Below are 24,628 nucleotides of genomic sequence, written 5' to 3' on the forward strand. Positions count from 1 at the left end.
TGATCAGGTAATCGGAGTAATCCGTAGTCAAAAGTAGTATGTAAAGAATGTCCTCACAATTGCTTTTACTGTAACTCGTCAGACAGCATTTGACCCAATGAATTGAACCCGTGTATAGAGGAGGACGAACACTTGCTACTCCCATCCCGACACGTTACGATTTAAGGTATTCAATGTATAATGACCATATTTCATATCTAATAAATGGATGGTGGAATTTTTGTAACCATGGTATCATTTTGAAGGGTTCATCAAATAAAAATAATCCACGATAGGAATTTTCAAAATTTTGTTTACTGCTTGATTTATTTCACCTAGAATTTAACATTGAGGTATATGGGAAAAGCATGTTTTATTACAATATTTTAAGAAGAAATTATATTTTCATACAAATCTCTTGGTAGAAAGTTACATACACTTTCTCTTAATAAAAATATGAAATAAAATTAATCATTGACCACACACATATTTAGAATATTAGATTTTTCTTATTCTTACAAAGGGCAGACAACTCTTCCAAAAAGTCTTAAGTGCAAAAAGGTCAGCTTCTAATCATTTACCAGTCATGTTGATCTAAATCCTTCAAAATTGTTCATTATCCTTTCATTATACATGGAATACCTTAAGATAGTGAAGCTTGAATAAAGATCGTCGTTTAGTTTGTGTGTGTGTGCTTTTCCTTGCACCCTCTCCAGGATTTTGAAGTTTGGGTTTATATAGGTTTTAGATTTTTATGATTTTTTTTGATTGTCAAAAATTATATTTATATTACAAATCGAATTTTCCTCTATGAACCAACCAATACACGTATCAATACTTCGCGAAAGTTACGTCCCTTGTCCGCCATCTCCCGGATAAAAATCGTATTTCCCTACGTTGGCCTTTGTAATTTTCCTATCTGTAGCTTTGACATCTGTTATTTTTCCATCAATTGCAGTCAACTACAATAATGCCCCAGATTGGGGCAACCCATTAACTTGTATGAAAACTTGGTAATTGGCTAAAATTCAAAGTAATAACATCTTACATTTGGTAAGGTAAAGAAGGAAAACTTGGTTTTTCACCGATTGACCTTTAGCTGACCCCGCAAAGGGACGTAACTCAGGGCGAAGTGTTGATACGTGTATTTCAGCACGCGACACAATCCGTTCATATTGACTATGAACTGATCATGAACTAGTTTAAAGTACGCAACTGAGATAGAGCGTAATGATTTGAAAAAATACATGTGTTACAAAGATCTCGCAAAGTCACATCCCGGATTAAGATTATGAACTTCCGTGGATCATCATCCCAATCTTGTGGTCTCCTAGCTCCAAAATACAGTGCACCGTGTGCACAATGTTGACATAAAAGACAGGGCAAAGTGTGACGTCATGTCTATGTTTTGACGTACGTCACAATACGACTGTGATATAGGTGGATCTTAGGAGCTCGTTTTATGCAACAAAATATTTCCTGACTTATTCAAGGAATGTAAGCAAATGGTGATTTAGTAAATGAATATAAATATAAGAAATGATCATGAACAGCACTTTTGAGCTGTTCATGGTCAATATGAACGGATTTGGATTTGAGGCAAATTCTCTGTGAATCGCTAGCGCGATTCACAGAATTTGCCTTAAATCCAAATCCGTTCATACTGACCATAAACAGCTCAAAAGTGCTGATCATTTCTTAAATAAACAACTTTGACGTCAACTTCTCATAAGACTGTCCTCTCCCTTACTTTGAAAAAAAAAACCCAGGGCTATAAGCCTGTAATACCAATCCACCAATGAATGAAGCAACCATTCCTGAAGATATACCAGGTAGCAGACAGATATCGGCCTGGGACTGAAAAATATCACTAATTGTACCTCATTTTGAATTCATGCCATAATTTATTTCTTTTATAAATACAAATATGGGCTGACCAAGCTAACAGCCCAGATAGCATACGTACGTTGGCACAACGTTGGTCCGATATAACCGGCTTTGTTGGCCCAACGTTGGGAGGACAATGTTGGCGCAATGTCTAAGTGCAAAGTGGGGGCCTTTGTTGGCCCAACATGTTGGGGCGATGTTGGCCCAACGTAGTAACACATGCATGTAATCGTTGGGCCAACATTAGGCCAACATAGCAAATTGCAATGTATTGGTAGGGCCATCGTTGGGCCATTACAAGATAAAGATTATTTACCTGTAATTCAATATTGCCAATATTGGGTCAATACAGTATTGTTATAAATGCACAATAGCGGACCACGCCAACAGCGAGTGGTCATTTAGATATATGAAGAATTAACAGATTATGAAATGAAAATAAAGTTCCTGATAACACTTGATAATATTAATGGAAGAGTTGTGTTTTTAAAAAAGAGAAAATTAACCATTTGAGGGTCAGCATTAATAAATCTAACATACATTTGGAAGATATGAAAATACTCATGGAGTATATATACATGTATATACTGCAAGATTCCTTATTTTACAGATGCACATTATATTGCAAAATACTGAAATCATAAATTTGCAATTGCTCTGTTGATATGTTTGTTCGTTTACATGTATTTTAGCATAAAAAACCAAAATGAAAAAAATTATTCCAGTGATACTTCTCGCAAAATGTCCTTGGGTATAATTAGGAATGTACAGTATATTCAAGTCCTCCATGACCTGTATGGTCGTAAATTATTGTCAATGACGTCTACGATAGATTAATCTAATATGTTTTTCCTGTTCTAAATAGACTAATTGACATATGATTTATTCGGGACATATTTGATATTCAAAATCATCTTATTAGGAAATACAAAATAACTTCTTTGACTGGATGATGCTTTATTTTTTTTTTTAAACTTTGTTGTAAATTTCAATTTTCTGAGAATTTGCATTTATCATTGTTTAATCTGAATGTTCAGCTGTTTCTCTCTCCTTTCTCATTTCTTCCAGTTTTTTCTTATCCTCCCTCCGCTTTCTCCCACCATCTCTGCCGCACGCAAATCTAAACCAATCTTTCGCAACCTGGCAAATCTCATTATCAGTGGCGTTGGATGTCAGTTTGTTTCTTCGAACAGTCCCTGAATTATATAGACAATAAATTTAGACATGTACATTAATGACATAATTTTCAAGGTCTCAAAGTTCTTGCCAGATAAAAGATTTATTCTATACTGTGTGTATTACAGTAACTTACTAATCAATTTGCAATTGATTTAGTTATACACCTACAAATGAGAGGCGAAATTTCAAAACTTGCACCAAAATTTCTGATGGATGATTTCACATGATCAAAATCAAGACAAGAAAAATAATTCTTACTGGTTAATACATCTTTGATTTTGAACGTGAAAAATGCCATTTTCCCTCCCTTTCCTTTCTAGTTAACTCTCACTGCAAGGCAGTCTAAAGAAGGTATGACAGGATTCTTCTGGTTGCAGATCTGACATTCTCCCCTCCAATTGTCCTAAGCTCTTTACCTGCATATATGTATGTACTCAAATTATTAATTTTGTATACAACCTTTATGTGTTAATTAGAACATAACAACTGGAAAGTAGGTCAAATGTCAAGGTCAAAAGGTTTAGTACCCACGGAAAGGTCTTGTCACAAGGAATACTCATGTGAAATATCAAAGCTCTATCACTTACTGTTCAAACGTTATTAGCAAGGCTAAAGTTTCAGACAGAATGACAGACAGGACAAAAACAATACTCCCCCCCCCCCCCCCCCCCCCCCCCCCCCCCCCCCCCCCCGATCTTCGATCTCGGGGGCATAACAACTCATCTTCCTAAGTTTGTGTTAACAGCTATTCTGTATTAGCCTGAATTGAATAATGTTCATATTAGATAACCTTCAAAAAAGAAAATACATGTATGTATGTTTCATGCATGCAAATCTTCTTTTGAATCAGTTTTAAATGATACAAGGGATTTTCAAAAGGTCAAGGCCAGTGCAGATGATAGTGTTTTTAACGTTGGTGTTTCAAAGGAAATTATCATCATGCATGCACTTTGACATTTGGAAGCCAAAAAATAGGTAAAATTACATCTTAAGCATGGGTCCTGTTGCAGGATTTCATATAAGTGAATATAATACGAGTTTTATTGACACCCCCCCCACCCCTTATTGAAAGTTTATGCCGAAAGTATCTATAGATACATGCAAGATATTGCCACTGACAGAAAAGTGTACCACCATCATCCAACTGTACTAGTTTTTCCATTAGCTGTTCCCCCTAGGTAAATTTAATGAGATTTGACGAATATATCAATTTATGACAACATAAACAACACACCGTCATAGTTCAGCATCAATATACACTTCAGAATGTCTGAACCTTCGAATTTTTCATGATTTTTGGTCTGATGTAGACAGAAAATGAAGTCGGCGGACATTTTTTACCACTGTGTTAAGACTTAACACAGGTACTGGAAGTGGATTGAAGTTAACACAGTGAACTGTGTTAACGCAAACTCGCATTTTGAAAAACTGTTAATCACATGGTTAACTTTAACACAGAAGTTAACACCGAATTAACACTGTGTTAAAGTTAACCAGCTTTCGAAAAACCGGGCCCTGGGAAATAACGTCACAAAGATTTGACTGTACGTAGGCCTAGCGCCATATACGTAAAGATGTATATACACGCATGATTCAAAACCACGTGTTTACTGTTAGTGTGCATCAGGGTGTTTAATTCTCTGTGTGTTAGAGTGGTTAATTGACCTTATGTGTCAGAGGTTTTTTTTTTTTTTTTAGTGTTTGATTGCCCGTGTGTCACGGTTTTTAATTGACCGTGTGTAAATAAAAGTGCTCACTTGAGTGTACGTGCATCGGTAAGGTGTCCATTTCATAAGCTACAATTCAAGAAGCTACAGTGAATAAAGCGATATATTTTACAAATGTTGTTTTAAGTACCATGTAGTGAATTTCTTACAAAAATATCAGGATATTTAAAAGTGTTCAGCTGTAGGTGGGAAGTTATAACGTGTTCATTTGACACATGTTACATGCATGATGTGTGCGTGTACCTGAGAGAGAGAGAGAGAGAGAGAGAGAGAGAGAGAGAGAGAGAGAGAGAGAGAGAGAGAGAGGTGTTGCGTGAATATGCTTTTTCACTTGACCCCTTAGGGTAGATTGATTGATTGATTGTATCTTGCTTAACCTCTCGCTCGAGAATTTTTCACTCATATGGAGGCGTCACCAAGACTGGTGAAGGGCTTCAAATTTAGGCCTATGCTCGACGCTTACGGCCATTGAGCAGTGAGGGTTCTTTAGCGTGCCACACCTACTGTGACACGGGACATCCGTCCCTTAGGGTAGAAGGGTAGATGTCGTAATGTTTCTCTCTGTAGCATGGCTTTCTGCATGCATGCTGCACGATTTCCATGGGTTTGGGCAAATGCGATTACTTCTAACTTTTCTTTCGCAGTAAACGACTGACGTATTTTACCCATCTAAATGCAGCGACATTTCGGATTGTTATGTTTGAATTCCCCGGTTGTTGTTTTTTTTTTTTTTTACAGACGGAGCCGTATCAACACTTCGCGAAAGTTACGTCCCTTGTCCGCCATATCGCGGATAAAAATCGTATTTCCCTACGTTGGCCTTTGTAATTTTCCTATCTGTAGCTTTGACATCTATTATTTTTCCATCAATTGCAGTCAACTACAATAATGCCCCAGATTGGGGCAACCCATTAACTTGTATGAAAATTTGGTAGTTTGGCTAAAATTCAAAGTAATAACATCTTACATATGGTAAGGTAAAGAAGGAAAATTGGGTTTTTCACCGATTGACCTTTGGCTGACCCCGTAAAGGGACGTAACTCGCGGCGAAGTGTTGATACGTGTAAGCTTTTGGCTTTGATTATCATAATTTTGATAATTACCGAGTGGGGTTGATATACTGCACCTTTGTACATCAGTTTTCACAGCTTCGGTCGTTTGTTAATTACAACACATTGAATGCCCATTCAATATTTTAAATTACGTATATAACATCGGCTATATGATTTGAAGTTCATATGTTTTGTCTCATTCATGCTATCTAACTTTATCTAAAAAGCAAACAAAGCTGTTATGCGTTTTTACATCACTGATTCTGAAATATGATACCTCGTCCTGCTCTGGCGACAGTAACGTACGTTTCATTTTTGCACATAACGGAAGTCCTTACTATATCACGTTTACATATAGGACCGCATATAAGTGTGCTCCAGATCAACAGTCTCATTTGTAGTCAAAGGTTCTCTGTCATTACATGTAACAGCTGCCTCAGTCTCTTCTTCTGTACAAGGGTCAGCTTGTCTGGATTGATGTCTAAAATGAGAAGAAACTGATGTAAATGGTGGAAGACAAATCACTTTATAAAATAGATCAGGTATCAACTGTTTCACTTACCGTGAAATTATATTCGGATCCTGGAAGTCAAAGTAAGTACCCTGGTTCCAAGGAAACAAGGTTGGGTCGTTCTCCTTCCTTCCATCTTTGAAATGACAGCTACATATTCTGTCCGATGAGGTCACTGTCCTATCTTTTCTCCTGTGGATTAATAAGGTGTATAACAGTTATACTTTTATGTCAACTTTAAATAGAACACATCTGCATATATGGATACAGCAAGGTGAAAAAGAAATGATATATGATGAGAAGTAGGACCCTTTTTAAAAAGTATATGTTCCATTCATTACATATATATTAAACGTATGAGTATTTAAAATCAACAAGTCTAATATACAATGTAAATTATTATGAAACACTAAATTAACACTTAACTCACATAATTGAAGACATCTTTAATTTTTTGAAGATATCATCAATTCAAGTATTGCTTGCAATAATTGTAATTGAATTGATGTGCACATCAAATTAATTATTTTTTGCTCTCATCACTTTAATTGATGCATGAATCAATTCAATTACACGTATTTAGCACAATAACTTGATGAAGGAGGTACTCTACATCGTCATAATGACTGACTTCCTTTTAAAACATGGATGAAAATATGTTAACACCGACTGCTGAACTGTAGATTGCATGTTCGAGTCTAGGGTGTTTTAACAAAAAATTCTCAGATTGCTTTCTACTAATGCTGACTAAAACTGCATTTTTTTTTACTAAATAAAGTAAATTTGAAAGATTTTAATTTTAAGATATTGTTGTATATGTATATCAAATTTCTCTGGTGTAGCATTCCTCATTTATGTGCACATCAATTCAATTAGGCCAACGATAAAAATTGTTGAGTTTCCGCTAACGTTCCAGAAAAAAATAGGGTAGGTAGGTAGGAAATAATTTTTTTTTTTATTTTTTTTTATTTTTTTTTTCAAAGTATGCAAAAACATTGTAAACTCTAACAAGTGAAGTATAGGAAGGAGGAGAAAATCTTTGGCTGGACCGGGAATCGAACCCGGGACCCCTGCATTACTAGGCAGGTGCTTTAACCACTGAGCTATCCACGCCGATATCCAGTCCGTATAGCCCTAATTACTACATTCCTCCCTCCTTAAGATCAATTATAATTTTATAATTGTCTTTCAATATCAACCCAGGTTCTTTTCGCCCGACAGGCCAACCTGCACCACCAGGGGTGGTCAACGGCACCAAATGTAGTATGGGAAGGAGAAAATCTTTGGCTGGACCCCTGCATTTCTAGTCAGGTGCTCTAACCACTGAGCTATCCAGGTCGGTATCCACGGTCCGTATAGCCCTAATTACTGCACAAGTTTTAATGACTTCATCTCAATGTCTAACTAAAACGAAAACCAAGAACCGGGAATATATTTTTTCCGGGAAAATGACGATGTTTTTTTAAATATCGAAAAAAAATTCTAGGGTCGGGACTATAATTTAGGGTCGGTCGGGTTAGCGGAAACACAACACATTTTATCAGTGGCCTTATATATCCAATAATAAAAGTCAAGAAACACATAACTATATTGTACATGTATGCTGTTTTTTTGTATTGAAATTTACAATTAAATATTGGCATGATAAAACAGCAAACTCAGGATTTTCATTTTGACATAATCCATGTAAACAGATCAGTATTGTTAAGCAGTACTAGGTTTGGAAAGGTTTTAAATATCTTATCCAAAAGTTTTCCTCTAGGATTATTATATAGTGGACATTCAAGAAGAAAATACAATTCATCCTCTGTTCACACACAAAGCACTAGGCTTAGAGACTGGTAGAGTATGCTTTTAATCTTCAAAGCATATTGTACTTGTATTTTTTATTTTATTTATTTATTCACCAATCTAGGGCCCTCAGGGGGCATGTACAAATTAACAATTAAACATTATAACTACATGATACAATTTACACATGTGTACCATGCACATGTTAAGGGTTTCAACATTGACATGTATTGAATTCTCATCACAATACTGATTGCAAATGTACTGTACAATAAGTGTGCTATATGGGAGGTAAAGTAAAACAATATTATACAATGTTGTCACAAACACAGAGGGTACCAAGGGACGGTGCCTGAGGCACGTCGATCAGCAGTCTTGTACCCTAGGTGTTGGAGACAAGTTTGTTAGCACATGTAAGAGGTGGGAACCCCCACCTTTTTAACAAGGGTATATTTATGATAAAATACGATTACCGGCCCAGTGCCCCACTTCGTTTGAATTAAAAGTAGTAAAAGAAACGTAAAATGGTAGTGAAAGTTGATACATGTACAATATAATACCCCCCCCCCCCTCTTCCAGGCCACGTAGGATACAACACGCCTGCAATATGATTACGTTACCCACTTGCACAATTTCTCCCACTGCTTCAAACTTTTTCTAGGAAATCTGTAGAAACTACAAGTTTCTCTCAAACTCTGGTGATTACAGCCAGTAACGAAACACAGCATTCCTAAAAACCTCGTGGCGTCTATGTTTATCTCCAGTGCCTAAACCGGAAGTTACGTAAATTCGAGACTTTCTCGCCCTATGGGTAAATGTATGTTAATTTCCATGGAAAAAGTTCTTAAACTTTTAAGAAATAATAACATTTCATGAAACATTATGAATAATCAATATAAACGTCGGCGACAGCAATGCACACATTAACTGAGAATGGGTGAAATCGTGAATATCATGTTAAAGTGGTGATATTTATTTCAATTAAAATTATTAAAAGTGCCTAAACATTTGGCTTCTCTTTTCCACACAATACGCACACAAACAATTCAGAATCTATTCTACGTGTTTGTTTTTAATTCACTTTTTGAAAATGACTTCTAATTTATATCAAAGCACATATTAGATCTACACTAGTTTCAATACTAAATTACTTACATTTTGATGTTTCGTCCAGGACTAGTACTGCAGCTTCTTCCGTTCAGCGTTCAATCTCAATAATGACGTATAAAAAATACGACGTCATATCTGAACTTTGATGACGTTATGTTAGTGTACAAACGTTAACGTTATAGCAGTATACGGTGTACATTTTAAACTTCAAAACTTTCTAATTCTTTATTTTCTTTCAATTGTAAGCACCACCACACAAAATGTATGTTATTCTAAAAAAAATTAATATAGATCTACGTGAAATAAAATATCTGGAAAGTTATTGTTTGAATACGGTTTAATTATGCAATGGCTATTAAAACAATATTTAATTTGGAGAACTTTAATTAATAATCACTTTATTGACTCTTGAATGTATGTATGCTAAGCTGCAGTCGACTGGGCCAATGTTTCAAACGTCATTTTGACTGGCATTACATCGGCTTTAGAATTACGTTGGGCCAACATTGAGACAACGTAGAATTCCCAACATTAATTTACTTGCGTTGGGCCAACGTATGGCCAACATTGTGTTTCAAACCCAATGTTTCAAGTATTAAAGGACACATCTCGTGTTTTCAAAGTATACAGAATTATATGCATTTTGTCTTCCTTATGCTTATAGAAATTAATTGTAATAGTTCGTTCGCTGAAGTATTGCGATAATTAGTCACAATACGGACTTAAATCTAAGCCCCGATTTCAAAAAGCCTAGTTAATTAGATAGGTAGTCACGTGGTACAGTGACGTCATATGCGACCTTCGTTGATCAACTTGTTGTAAAAGTAGTGTTAGATATTTTTAAAAACTCGGGTTTTAGGGGCCTAATTTATTTACCATGGATAACATTTATTTCGATGTTGACAAATTTCCAGAGTCTTATATCTTTTAGCCACCAGTGCATACAAATAGCGATCCAAATGTAGCGAGAAAAGCGAGTATGAAATCTGCATAAATTTGCAAGTAAATAATGTTTACATCGGATCCCTGTTTAAACACAATTTGGTAATGCCATTTTTGTAAACAACTGTAATTAGCGTTGTTGCTTTTCTAAAATAAACAGTGCAGTTATTATTAAATTTATTTTTGGAGAAGTTAGATAGGCCTAAATTATGATACGATTATGTATCATTGACAACTAGGCCTACTGTCACGGGTGCATTTCGAAAAAGAAAAAAATAATAATAATGATCAAACTTATTGTGAAAATCACAATACTTTTAAATTATTTTATTAAAGCAATTTTATTGGGCCTAATCATTATTTTTTGTTATCAACACGTTGTTACGTAGGAAGTGGGAGCGCGGCGTGCTGTTGTTGTAAACACGTACGCGTTCCTTAAAAAAAAAAAATGAAAGCATTATAATTCAATTCAAAGTCCGGAAATATTATATTTTATTATTTATAATTGAAAGTCCAATTATCTTTTATCTTTAAATTTCTTTTTTAAAACTACCAGTTGGTAGACACTGCTAGCAAAGTTCTGCCTATGTTGTTACAAGGTGAATGCCGTAGGCCTATATGTTACAGTGCGTAGCTTCGATAGAACCACTTTCTCGCAGTTTATCTACGTATTTGTCCAAGTGCTTGTTAGAAAAAGTACAGGGACAAATTCTACTGGGGGTTTTTATGGCAAAGTCGTTGTGTCGACAAAAAATATTCACGTCTTGTCCCTCATACCTTGCTTCGAAAATTGATAAAAACACAGTCCAAATCCTCTCTACTGACAGCAAGTACACCCTTAAACGGCACAAAACACCCTAATGCAGTGTTATTTACAAGCTGTTAATGTGATAATTGTTTGTTTGTCAATTAAATCTAATCTGTTTATGAAATGGCTATCAACTGTTTTCAAATCTTCTCGCTCGAGGTCGCATATGACGTCACAGATAATGGCGCGTAAAATATCGAAGAAAATATGCATATCGCAAGATTTGAATTTCATCGCTTTCAAACTCGAAAACTACGCAAACTGTTTCATTTAAAACACATGTAAAGTAGTTTTAGGCATGAAATGAATTAATTTTGCTGAAAAAATTAAAAAGTTTAAAAACATGCGATGTGTCCTTTAAGTGCTGTTCCACGTAAGAATCATGCAAAGGGTGGCACATCGACCGTCAGGGATTGAATCGATACTTATATATACTTTACCACTATACATAAGAATCCTATATGTGGTACTAATTTTTTCATCTGATGCATACCTGCAGAGATATGTTACTAGAAATAGACTACCCCCACAATCAACACAAAATAGCTAAAAATAGGCAATAAATTGTAAAATCAATATCGAGGGGAAAATACCAATATATTTTGGTCAATAAAGATATACAATGGCAAATAAAGTCCCCTTTTCCTTTATGCATTGCCATAGTGACAATATCTCACTTGTCTCCATGACAACGGTTGATTTTATTTGATGAATATGGTTTTCTTGAAAAAAAACATCCAATTTTTAAAATTACTTTTTTTTTAAACAGCAAACACTTACAATCGTATGAGATTTATAAAAGACAAAAGGGGATTTTGTTTAATCACTTTTCATTTTCAAAAGTGTGGAAAATTCATTTTTTTTCCAGAAATGCCTCCTTCAAAATGGTGAAAAATTCCGGGAAAATAAAGAAAATGAGATATATTGAAATCATTGAAATATAATAATTGTGCATTAACTTATCATCTTTAATTATTTTAGCTAATGTTTATATCAATGTATTTTCATTTTTGTTTCTTAAACCGTCGAAATATCATATATGATCCTACCGAATAGGTAAAACAAGATTTCTAAGAAATTTAAGTCGGGATCGAAATTCCCATTATACCTAACCCATTTGTTTCCACCACGAGTTGTACAGACGAATTTCAATTTGGAATTGGAGTTGTTTTTAAGCTTACCTTTGTAAGTTTTAGTGAAGAGGTCATGTTACTGTTACATGTGAAGATGTGTGGTTTATCAACACCAACGATCGGTTAAAATTCATAAGAAGCACCAGGTAAACAAGGTAGGGCCTATATCTCTTTACCACAGGGGCTCAATTTCAACATTCAGGGTATTCTTTAATCTCTTTAGAGAAGTTGATCACAGTGCAGACTCGGTGGACATGGGGATGAGTTCCTTGGGATTTTCAATCTTCCCTGTTGCAGTGATGGGAGTACTAGTTGTGAAGCCATTCAGAGTGAAACATCCTGACCGGTGATGGTGTTGTTGATTTCCACCGACTTTGTCCAAATTCTCCTTTGACAAGTCTACACCCCCTCCAATGCCATATGCTTTCCTCATGGTGATTGACCCATCATCATGGAACTCTACTTCACTGTACAAACTAACCTGCTTCATTTTGTGAGATTTCAGAGACTGATTTTCAGGGTTGATGGAAACATGTGACACCTGACATCCACTGACTCCTGAATAATGATAAATGATAATACACATGCACATTTTATTCCATGGACTGGAATATTTAGAATGAATTTATTATATTGGTAAATATATTTCACATACATATTAGATTTGTCTTTGTGCAAACTGAATAATGTTGAATAATCTATCATCACCTCGCAATTCATTCCGAGAGGAGATATGGTTTGATTGATTGAATGTTGTTTAACGTCCCTCTCGAGAATATTTCACTCATATGGAGACGTCACAATTGCTTAGACATATAAACCATTAGTGGTCATGACAAGATAGCTTTATTCGTACAAATACAAAATTATATCATTTAAACAGAGAAATGGGTATCTTATCAACAAAAAGAATAATTTTGTATGTTAGAAATGGGTTATTCACCTGATATGGAGTCTATTGCAACTTTCATATCTTCTGCACATATGATATCATGTCCGCTTGCTACCCAGGATTTCATTTTTCTTTTCATGTGGGCGATCTTTGAATCACAATAGGACTTTCCTGACTGTGGCTCAGAATAACAATATGTTTTGATGTGTAGACCTATAGAGAGAAGTACACAAATCAACAAGGTTAAATAATTCCTGAAAATAATATTGACACAAAATCCATTAGATATGAAAATACTAGTGTACATATACTTATGTACCTACTGTAATTTGAAATTGGATGGTAGTATATAAATATTGCATGTATTTGAGGGTAACATTGAAAATTTTCACCCCGAGAAAACCATTGTCAACCGAGGGGTGAAAATTTCCAATGTTACCCTCAAATACATGCAATATTTGTTTTATTATACTGAATGTTATGTAAACTGGAAAGCAGAAAAACTTGCTTCTGTTGACATTTGATCAATCACTGTCGTGCGATATTTCGTATTTCGATGCGGGTACTCGCGTTTATTACAAACGCTCAAACGACGTCGTCTAGCAATCTACGGCGAACCGTACGCGCATAAATTTGACGCATGTGATAATTTTTTATGATATCACCCGTTGTCAAGTACTGTTACCCGTTGCTAGATACTATCACCCTGGGGCGCGTGTTTTTTGTTCTCAGAGGGTAACAATATGTTTTTTCAAATGCTTCTCGACCAATCAGGTTGGAGTATTTTACATGAAAGTATAATAATACAATATATATACCTGTCCGGGTGCTTATCACTGGCAGACACAGCCATAAATGCCCACAGTGGTAGCAAGCAGCATTGTCAGACAGAAGGAAAATTTCTGTAATGTCAGGTAGTTGATGTTTGATGGTATTCAGGACATCCTCCAATAAAAAAGAAACACAGAACCAATCTTGTTTTGTTCCATCTAATACGTGGGTAAAGGTCCTGTGCTGTAAAAAGAATTGTATTAAGTAAAACCTAATAAGTAAATCCAAACTAACAATAAAATGATTATATTGCACATTGAAAAGGTGAAAATAACAAACCATGATCAATCTCATAATTCCTATGAAGAATACAAAATTAAGTTTAGGGCACATACGGAACCCATGGACAAATCAATGTTGATGGGAAAAATCCATATTTATACTTACACATAAATTCCCATCAGCGTCACGATGAATGCAGACAGTCACGTGCCAATTCATTCCTCGCTGCCCGAACCAGTCCGTCTGTTTTTCACGGTACTTCATTGGTAGGAATTTCATTGCCCAATCCATGACAATGAACATCTGATGGGGTTGAAGATTTCTCAACTTGTCAAGCCTGAATTTATCTTGGTTCACTGTCCTTACAATGTGTGACTTCCACTGCATAATTTGCCTTATTGAATCAGATGTACGTTTCTGATACTCTTCTTGAGTGCCTTGGTCCGGGATTTGGGATGTTGCTGTTAGTAACTGCTCTTCGACCTCAGATACAAGGTTGCATCGATCACATTGTATGGGGTGTGGATGATCACATGGATGCTGGAACTCTTTCATATGAGGGTCACTTAAGCTCCATGAAATGCAGTGGTCTGCACACATATCTGATTCTTTGACATGAAGTTTGTAATCTGATTTCATATATATTAAACTAGCAGTAATTCTGGTGTGCAGTTCTTTTTGTTGTTCCGCTGTTATCACCTGCATATCATGAAGTCTATCTGTGATCGTTTTCAAAGCCTGGTATCCTTCTGCTCCCTCAGCGGCTGTGTTGTCCAAACCTTGTAGACTCTTTCTCTTGGAAGCAGAGCATACTTTGAGAATTTGGAATAAAGTTGATCTTCCAAGTGGGACGAAGTTCGATTCTTGACTATAATTCTCATATAACTGGATCATCTGGAAATGACAAGATGTACGGACAACATCAGGAATTGTTAGCTTTTCACCCGAGTCAAAAGAAAGGTCTCTTTTTCCAAATGATACGATTTGCACAAACATTGGATCAAAGAAGAAATCCAGAGCATGTTGTAATTTTGCAGAGTCCATTGTCTGTGATGTATTGTCTTAGTTGGTATAACGAATCCATTGAATCTGTTTGATAATTTTCTTGCTTGATCTACTTTATAAATTGTTATTCCTGGAATTTTTTCAATCAACTCTGTTTTTGTAATTTCTTTTGATATGATGGAGAGAATTTGTACTTTCAAGTTGTTGTCCGTTGTTTGATTGTAGAGTTCGATCATTTTCTTTTGGAATTCTTCTTTTGCTTCTTTTTCATTATGAACCTTAGTTGACTCGGGATTCAGTAGGAGTTTTTTCAATGCGGAAGACTGACCAGGTGCAATGAGTTCTAACACAGCATCCACAGTTTCATTTGCTTTTCTTTTATAGTAGCTCAATGTTCTGGAATGGACGTCTGCCACATTATGTCGAAGTTGGCTTCTAAGGGGACTAGATGTGCCTTTTGTTGTGAGTTGTAGAATGTGATTTACATCCGTTAAATCTAACTCACGGTCTTCACTCCAATTAGAATTCTGTGATGCTGATTGGGAGTAAGACTCTTGACTGTCCCTCATTGTCTGAAAGAAAGGGTATATATGTATTTCAAATACTTGTGAAAGTAGTTATAATTGTACCAGGACTGTTACAAATGATCCTTAACAGCAACAACAACCCCACCCTAATTTAAACAAGAGGCCCATGAGCCAGATCACTCACTTGAGTCACATTGGCCTGCCATTGTTCAGCTGATGTGAATTTAAAAAATATTTCTATCGGTCTTTATTTCCATAAACAAATTTGACTACTGATGTGGCCCCCATTTACCTCCAAAGGATCACAACATAACAGAAAATAAATTCACAGAATGGAGATGCCTCAACACAAATATGAACTAGTGCTAACTGTAAGGGGGACCTATTGCAAAAAATCATTTTATTTTAGCCTTTAGTGAGTACATTTCAAATGGTCTTTTCAGTACCAAGAAGTGAAAGAAAGCAATGCACGTGCATTCACGCACACGCAAGTATGATTCCGTACTTTTGTTGATGTCATTCTACAGGCCTTTCTACCATATAACCACAGTAAGAATTTCTTAATGTTTGCATCAAATATAAGAAAGTTATAGTGATTTTAAAATCGTCCAATCAGAAATTAGCACACGTGCGTGCACATGCTGAGCAGTAATTTTAACCATAGCAATTTGTAAGGAGTACCAAGACACACCTAAAACCTAACATCATGTTTAGAATTTGATGAAAAATAAAATATCGTCCTCTAAAGATGAACTTTTGAAAGACGATGCACGCATTGGCATCTTTTATGACACCAATGTATAGATACACACATTATCTACCTATGCTGTGAATATCAACTAATTCGATTCATTAATAAGAGAGTTACAGATGTTTTAGTGTTATCCAATCAAAAAGAAGTGCACATGCATGAGCGTGCAGATTGGTAATTTTGGCCACACAAATCAGTTCATGGTCTCAATATCTACCTATGATATGAATATCAAACCATTTCAGGGCACAACAGAAAAGTTAGACTGATTTCAAAGTCAGTGTACCAAAATTGTGATGCGCGTGCAGACAAAATAACTATAATTTTGCACATCTACAAATGATATACTATCATCCTATTAAGTGAATTTTTCAAAAACCGGCATTTTATATAAACTTCAGATACGGTTCTATAATCCTGCCAAAAATCATCAAAATCTATCCATGCATCTCTGAGAAATTGAGCTCACAAAAATTGGGGAGAATAATAATAGTGATAATAAAAAAAAGAAACAATCCAATCACTATAAGGTCTTCCACTGAAGACGGAAGACCTTAATGATAATAATAAGAAACGGAGTAAAAACAATATGCTCCCAAACTTTGTTTGGGGAACATACTAACATGACCTTGCTGTTGTTGATAAGACCAAGATTGTAGATCATGGTATGAAATGAACGATCTTGAAAAGAATATATTCCCATATATCTGCATGTAGAACTTTGATCCCCTATTATGGCACCACCCTACCGCTGGGGGGCTTGATTCATACAAATTTCATTTTAGTCTGGTGGTTCTTGAGAAGATGACTTTAGGGAAGAAAAAGTTTACAGACAAATAGACAGATGACAGACAAAAGGTGATCAGAGAGGCTCTAAAGAGCCAAAACGTGGTGCCATTATGCATCGGCTTTTAAGCTAATCATCTTAAATCTTTTAATGCTTTATGCCAAATTTGACAGGAATTGGAGTGGTAGTTCTCAGGATTAATGCATAATGCATGACATTGGCAATAGGTCACCAGAGTGAATCAGATGACCTACCACAAATAAATTTTGGCAAAAACAATTAAAATATTTACCTCAAACATTCCAGCCTCTTGAATTGATCCTTCTAATTCATCCTCAGATACTACAATACTGCTTCCTACCTGTTTGATAAGAATAATGAATAATGAAATTACTAATCCAAAATAATTGCAATTTGAATTCTACACCAAGTTTTTAATTGGATTTAACATTATTTTCTGTAATAACACAATTTAGGAATATTATCATGAGTACTTATAAATCATAACTCTTGATCTTGAGTAACTAAGAAATACTTGTACTAAATATTCCATATACATGTATTTTTTCCCCTATGACTATGTTTAATGTATTTCAATATATAACTTAATCTATATATATATTGTGTATATATATATATATATATATATATATATATATATATATATATATATATATATATATATATATATACATATATATTTTGTGTACCTCATAGGTATCAAGTTCTTGAAGGGAACAGTCCGTATCATTTTCACATGTTTTTATGTTGTCTTCTCCATCTGTGGTTTCATTATTAGTCTTTTGACATGAATCCTACAATTAAATAAGTATATAAATCAATTTTCTTAAAATGTACATGAGTTATATTGCAAAACATTTCAGTATCTTTATTTACCTCTCCAAGTGAGTAAAGTACATTTAATACATGATTGATGATGAAAATAGTACACATATATGTAATATATATGTGTATAAATGAGGCTTATTGATTTTAAGTTTATTTAATTGCACTTCTTGTGATAAAAAATTAGAATATAAACCAATGTATAAAAGAATGAAAGTAACTTACTGTATCAACAACTTGATCTTTTGGATCTGGACATTCTTTATTGAGGGATTGGTAATAAATCTTCATGCATCCCATGCAAATTCCTGATAACATTTATTACTTTGTTATTTGTATTTCAACTACATATAACACCAAACCAAATTATTTAGAAATTAACATTTAAAATATGTATACCATATATATTTATTTCATTTTAAAAATTATACCTAGATACACTATGCTTAGAATTTCTTCTATGTCAATAATTATTTATAGGAATCCACATCAAATTCAGATGCCATATTATAACCACATTGTTTGTTTGTCCATATGCATCCTGCTGTCTGTCAACACTCTTTTATATATTCAACTACACAGTTGTAGGTATGTGTAGGTCATATCACTCTGTCTGTATGTATGCATATATATATCCATCAACATTATGCACATTTGTTCAAGCATTCATTACCTTATTTTAGGGGTTGTTGTTGTTGTTGTTGTTAATGAATGTCAAATTCTATGCAAACTTCAAAATACATTGACTCAGAGACAGTGACCAGTAATTGTCATTCCCAGTTCTGTTCCATTTGTGTATTTGCCAATTCTTTCAGTTTTGTCCCTCAGTAATTAAACTGCCTGACAATATATCCCATGAGTTGTCATTACCTGAGCCAATCAGCATTAGTACACCCGCTGTGTGCAGAATATGTTTGCTCATCTCGAAAGTGACAGGTTTTTGTGGTTTTTGGGAGCCATTATGGGATGGGAATGCACAACTTCGTGATGGCTTCCAATGTATTCCTAAACTGTATCGATGGTATGGGCAAACAGTGAGGGAAGGATCAAACCTAAAGTAATAAATGCATTGTTTTATTGATAAGTGTATGTAAATTTTGAAGCAAGCATCCAGTTCACTGAGTTTTAAAAATTATTGAAATTAAACATTTTATTCATATATAATGATTTCCATATCTAGTTACGGAATGTATAAAAAAAAACTAGTTTGTAAATTGACAGTACACATTTTAAACACAGGGTGTCATACATGTACATGTATGCTTATAGTAGTTGTATGTAAAATTGTCCGATTTTATTTTATCACTATCATCATCATAAACCAATTTAAAGTTGTCACTTAATTATGTGTACTTTTGTATAATGTTCTATTGGTAATCTTTTGTTCTAAATGTCCACACCTGTATAGTGGCAATACTCTAATATATGGGCAAAAAAAAATAATCTGAAAAATTGATAGTTTCTTACACAAGAGAGAGAGAGAGAGAGAGAGAGAGAGAGAGAGAGAGAGAGAGAGAGAGAGAGAGAGAGAGAGAGAGTAAATAAATAATAAAAAAAAATATTTTGGTGAGGTAAACAGGTGTATTTTTTTTAAACTTCACTGTAGCGTGAGTTATCTTTCCTTTTTATGTTGACTTGCAGCTTGAGTTACCTTTCCTTCCTAGTGCATATGTTTATATAAAATTAGCTATTGAGTTTTTATATTAATTAAATTAAATCAAATTACTTACTATTAAGTTTATGCTATATTTTTACACATTCTCACAGAAATGAATATGCATTCATTAATTATATGTTAAAGAAATAAATTTAATTTCGTTAAAACCTTCGGAAAGTTACAATTTTATATCACAAAACTTTAATTCAACGTGAAACAGGAGTGTCTTCGCGAAGTGCAAGCGTGTGGCGCACAATTGTTTAACATTTATATCACATTCATAAACTCTAGATCAGATTGAATTGTACTGATAGTTCAGCTACAGGAGTCGCCAGTTTTATCTGTAAAGATCTGCAATGTAAGCAACAATCACTGAGATTTCGTTATTCTCGCTAAGATCTTTAAAGATAAAACTGGCGACTCATGTGATCTCGCCGTGTTTAGATCCGCTGCTATACTGTACATGTACTCGTTTGTTTCTATTTCTTGGGGCACTGCATTGATCAGTGTTTGTATGTCAGGTGTGCGTGTTTTAGTGTGTTCATAATATAAATATCAAGATTGCTTCATACATTTCATCCGTCTTTAAAAAAACAATGATAAGATTTCCATTCTAATATATTTCTATATTCTAAATAACCCAATACGTCCCGCAATGAGATGTCCCTCGGTGTCGGCTGCTGCTTTGACGTTCGTCTGGTGTCCAGTGCTAAGTTTCAGCGACTTCAGATGGTGTTTAATATATCTGGTACACTCCCCAAGTAAAGTCAATCCCTTTTCTTTGGGGTATGCAACATATGGCGCGCATAAACTGCCAGCGTAGTGACCGACACTACACTTCTCCATTGCAAGGCTCTATTTATTTTTGGATCGCCGCCATTTTCACGCACCAGCGTTCTTAGTTACGGTGTGCCATCTAGCGGTGTTTATGAAACTTCCACGAACGATAACTAAAACTCACGATTATTCAGCGATTATTTTATTATTTATAAAACCGGAATGAAAATTTTCCACACTTTTGAAGATTTAAAATGGTGATTGAAGATTTTACCTTGAGATATGTGTAAATGGCTATTTATTTCAGTGTTGCTGTTTTGAGAATTTCCGTTTGATATTCCGGACATTTTGTATGAATTAGTACACGGTAACAACTTTTCGATTTTTTAAATAAAAATTATACTGGGTGACAAAAAATGAAAATAAACAGATTGCCATATATTATGCACCCAACTAATTTTTTTCTAAAAGTTTGGCCCAATTTCGTAACATTGGATGTGCCGCGGAAATTCAATTTTGCATTATTCTTACGTGGAATAGCACTTAATTACGCAAACATGCGAACATTGGCCCAGTGTTGGCCCAATGTTGTATGCCCGACGCCAACCATCTGCCAATGGTACAACCACTTGCCAACGTTGGCCCAATGTAGTCATGCTATCTGAGAGCAGCTTGGATTTATTTCTGTTGTTAAATATCACCAAAAATATTCAGATATTACCGGTAAGATATATATAAACCCACAAATATCTGCAAATTGATAATACTTTGATGATTTATTTTACAAGATATGCAGTTTTACAAACAATATACGAAGTTGACGTACGTTTTATTTTATCTTGGAAAATTCTAGATTAAGAAAACAAGAGGTCTTACAACGTACGATATATCATTTTAACGATTTTTAAAAATCTAATTCATTATAATGAGATAGCTATTTCGTTATAAATTGGTTTTAGAGATCCTGGACTACTGACCACCAGAGATGTTGCTGCCCATTACAAAAGCATTACATAATATGGACATAGAATATTGGTATCTAGGACAGATAATCCCTTCTGAAATAGCCTCTTATACTTAGTGTATTCTTGATTAGGTATTCATATAGATATACACAAATTTACATACAATAGAATGTAATCCCTTCTAAATGACTTTATATACTCAATATTTCAAAAGCAATGCTTTGTTGATTACACACTTCCAATGTACAGAAAGAATAATTATATACACATGAAAACTATTTGGATATGTATAAAGATTTTTTTTCTAAAACAAAAATATAACATGTTTTGAATTTAAAAAAAAAAACAAAACCCAGAAAAAGCCCCCCCCCCCCCCCCCCCCCCCCCCAATATATACATGTACACATAGGTTGACAAAACAATATGTTTTCTTTTGTCTCTTAGATGTAGGAGTCGTTAGTTCTCTATATTCATTTGCATCTCTATGTACAATACAAAGAAGATATACTTCATTTTCTTTCGTCTAGTGATATTTTTAACTTGTCAGCTTTTATACTGCTGTGGCTTTTTGCAAATTTCCTACACTCTGTAGTTGGAGAATGATTGTTTCATCATGTACATGTACACGTGATGTTACATCAGCTGAAAAAAAAATCATGGCATTTTAATTGAATTAAATACGTTTCCATGAGTCTATAGGACTTCTGAAATAATGATAATAATAGTAATTGGGATAATAACAAAAAGCCCATGGGACACAATGCTAACCCGAGTCAACCTGTTCCTGCTATTCTTCAGAACACTCTTTATTCTTCACCCTCAACATACGGATACCCTAATATATTCATGTATCATGTAAAATTTTAGCCTCACAATATGATCTCCATGGTCCATATTTTTTAAAAAGATTTTGAGATTGTCTCCATACATTCTCTTGAAAAGGTTTGAAAAACTTATTGTGGCCCAAACCTACCCCAGGGCATTGATTCGAAGGAACTTGAATATTACAATCTGCAATACCCGATAATGTTTGTATATCAACATGATACATCCTGGCCATGCTGATTTTGAAAGTGATTTAAAGATTCATTCTAATGTAACACTTTGATCCCCTATTGAGGCCCCATCATACTGCCTCTCATGGAGGCCAGGACTTAATATTGAATCTCAACTACCTGATGATGCATGAATACTAATATCACTACTAATTGGCCGGCTGTTCTTGAGGAAAATATTTCAAATCCCCCTCCCCTATATTCTCATGTAAAAATTCCTTTGCAACCCCCTATTGTGGTCACTCCCTATTGGGTCATATCAATATGACTTATAAAGACCTTATTGTTCTTGAGAAAATTTCAAAAGATTTTTTCCTTATATACCCCCATGTAAAACTGATCAGCTACTGTAGCCCCATACTACTCCTGGGGTCATTACTTAAACAATTTTGAATCTTCTGGCCTAGAGAAGATTTTTAAATTATGCCACCATAATTTTACCAATTCTTAATCATCTCCCTTTTGATAAGTGTGGTAATTTCTTTGGAGAATTTTAAATCCCCTTTTTGGCAAGTCTAACTGAAATCGGCCTGGTTGTTTTGGAGACGAAGTAAAGAATGTAAGATTAGAAACAACATATATACAGACGGACTAATGGGCAGATATCGGACAATAGGTAATCATAAAGGCTCAATTAAGCTTATAGCTCAGCTGAGTTAATAATAATGATAATAGTAATGATATACAGCGCCTTATATAAAACAAATTACTCTAAGGCGCTTGACAAGGGTAAGAAGAGGGATGCAACGATGAAACAATTAAATAACAGTATGACATAAAATCTTATATATCTGTAAAATTATCGAAATAAAATCTATCTTCAAGATCGGCAGATAAGTTTTTTTTAGATTAGTAATCAATACCTACCTGTTCATGAGGAAAATATCTTTAATTTTTCCCCTATAGATATGTTTTTGATATTTTTTTCCCATATTGTGGCCCCTACCCCCATCTCCAAGCAAGGCTTGAATCTGAATCTACATTACGTGAGTATTCTTGCATATCAATACAAATAATCAAAACAAATTGTTACTTATCTCCCCTTGCAAGGGTCACGTATCATGAAATGAACAAACTTAAAAACCCTTTACCTAGTGATGTATTGAGCCAAGTTTTAATCACAGTGACCAATTGTATTTGAAGAAGATAATGAAAATGTAAATGGTTTACGGGCATACATGCAGACAGACACACAGACGGACGACGACAAAATGTGATCAGGAAAGGTCACTCGAGCTTTCAGCTCTTGTGAACAAATGACAACCCTTCAGAAGCAGGACGAAAAACTTACACTGAGTGAATGAAGGGGCCTTGGAGGCCCTGTGATGCAACCGAAAGGAAAATGATAAGCAATCGGTTCTAGTGGCTACATTATAAAGGTCATTAGTAAAATAGCCCATCTTTAGAATGATACAGATTTCAACCAAACTCACCATATTTCGGTCTTCGTACTTTACAGCATGTGTACAGCCCAAAGCCAAAGCCAAATAGCAATATACATATTGATATGTACGTTATCGCAATAGCAGAGCAGGCATCAGAAGTGTATCTGCAATGTTTAACAATTGTGATTAGCAGCAGCTTGTTTAGAGGTATGAAATTTTTATCTATAAAATCATTGACATTACATTGTAAAGTAGTTTGAATTTCATTGGGAAAACTGGTATATGGATAATTTGCATAGTTACCTAGAAGTTTGAAATTCAGATGGTTGTTGGACAGTGGTAGAGTTTTCTTGGAGTTTTGTTACTGCCGTAGAAATTGGAAGCTCCGAGTCGGTAGAATCATAAATTTTCGATAAATTGTAACATTCAGGGTCTAAAATATATATATATACAAATAAAATTATGTTAAACCGTAAATTTTACGATTATATGCAATTCATGACAGTCTACCTGTATATTCTATTCCACCCTCCATTGTTAATATAATATAACTGCAAAAAGCTTCGGTGAGGAAAAAACTAAACTAAATGATAACAATTCAGAATGAATATAATAATAATATTAATAGCGATTTGTTTGAAAATTGGCACTCTTTAAACAATCGCGATTCCCTATTTGTTTGTTTTTTCATAGAGCGTATGACATTCAGAATTTCTCTTCGTGTTTGTTCCCTTTCTGAAAATTAATCGACTCGGTGACTGTTGTCCAAACGCTCGGCATTTACAAAATGTAGTAGTGAAAATCACGGG

At 34.7% G+C, this 24,628-nt stretch overlaps 2 protein-coding genes across 3 annotated transcripts in view; both read right to left on the bottom strand.

Moving 5' to 3' along the window:
• Positions 1-2,821: 2,821 nt before the first annotated feature.
• On the bottom strand, positions 2,822-8,870 carry LOC130052580 (uncharacterized). Of its 2 annotated transcripts, XR_008800924.1 has the most exons (4): positions 6,387-6,651; positions 6,163-6,305; positions 3,304-3,461; positions 2,822-3,062 (listed from the first exon to the last, which is right to left on the bottom strand). XR_008800924.1 is itself a non-coding variant. In XM_056157950.1 (3 exons), the coding sequence occupies exons 1-3, from the start codon at positions 8,852-8,854 to the stop codon at positions 6,173-6,175; spliced, it is 378 nt and encodes a 125-aa protein (XP_056013925.1). In that variant the 5' UTR covers positions 8,855-8,870; the 3' UTR covers positions 5,594-6,172. The 2 variants fall into 2 exon arrangements, 1 of the variants encoding a protein (XP_056013925.1); XM_056157950.1 differs by lacking the exons at positions 2,822-3,062; positions 3,304-3,461 and adding an exon at positions 8,751-8,870 and having other exon boundaries at positions 5,594-6,305; positions 6,387-6,527.
• Positions 8,871-21,773: 12,903 nt separating this feature from the next.
• Positions 21,774-24,628, bottom strand: part of LOC130052575 (uncharacterized) — a 24,213-nt gene continuing 21,358 nt past the window's right edge. The window contains exons 6-8 of the mRNA XM_056157941.1: positions 24,123-24,252; positions 23,868-23,983; positions 21,774-22,021 (exon numbers count right to left, since the gene is read on the bottom strand). Coding sequence (XP_056013916.1) covers positions 21,930-22,021; positions 23,868-23,983; positions 24,123-24,252 — 338 coding nt within the window. The 3' untranslated portion in view covers positions 21,774-21,929. The remainder of the gene's footprint in view (positions 22,022-23,867; positions 23,984-24,122; positions 24,253-24,628) is intronic.

Source organism: Ostrea edulis, chromosome 3 (genome assembly GCF_947568905.1).
Source record: "Ostrea edulis chromosome 3, xbOstEdul1.1, whole genome shotgun sequence".
NCBI classification, from domain to species: Eukaryota; Metazoa; Mollusca; class Bivalvia; order Ostreida; family Ostreidae; genus Ostrea; species Ostrea edulis.

Excerpts from the sequence above, each read along its gene's own strand:
- LOC130052580 (XM_056157950.1), bottom strand. The coding sequence starts at position 8,854 with ATGCTGTGTTTCGTTACTGGCTGTAATCACCAGAGTTTGAGAGAAACT. Across the intron at positions 6,528-8,750 it reads CAGTGGGAGAAATTGTGCAA|GAGAAAAGATAGGACAGTGA; the intron begins GTGGGTAACGTA and ends ATTAATCCACAG. Across the intron at positions 6,306-6,386 it reads GATCCGAATATAATTTCACG|ACATCAATCCAGACAAGCTG; the intron begins GTAAGTGAAACA and ends TTCTCATTTTAG.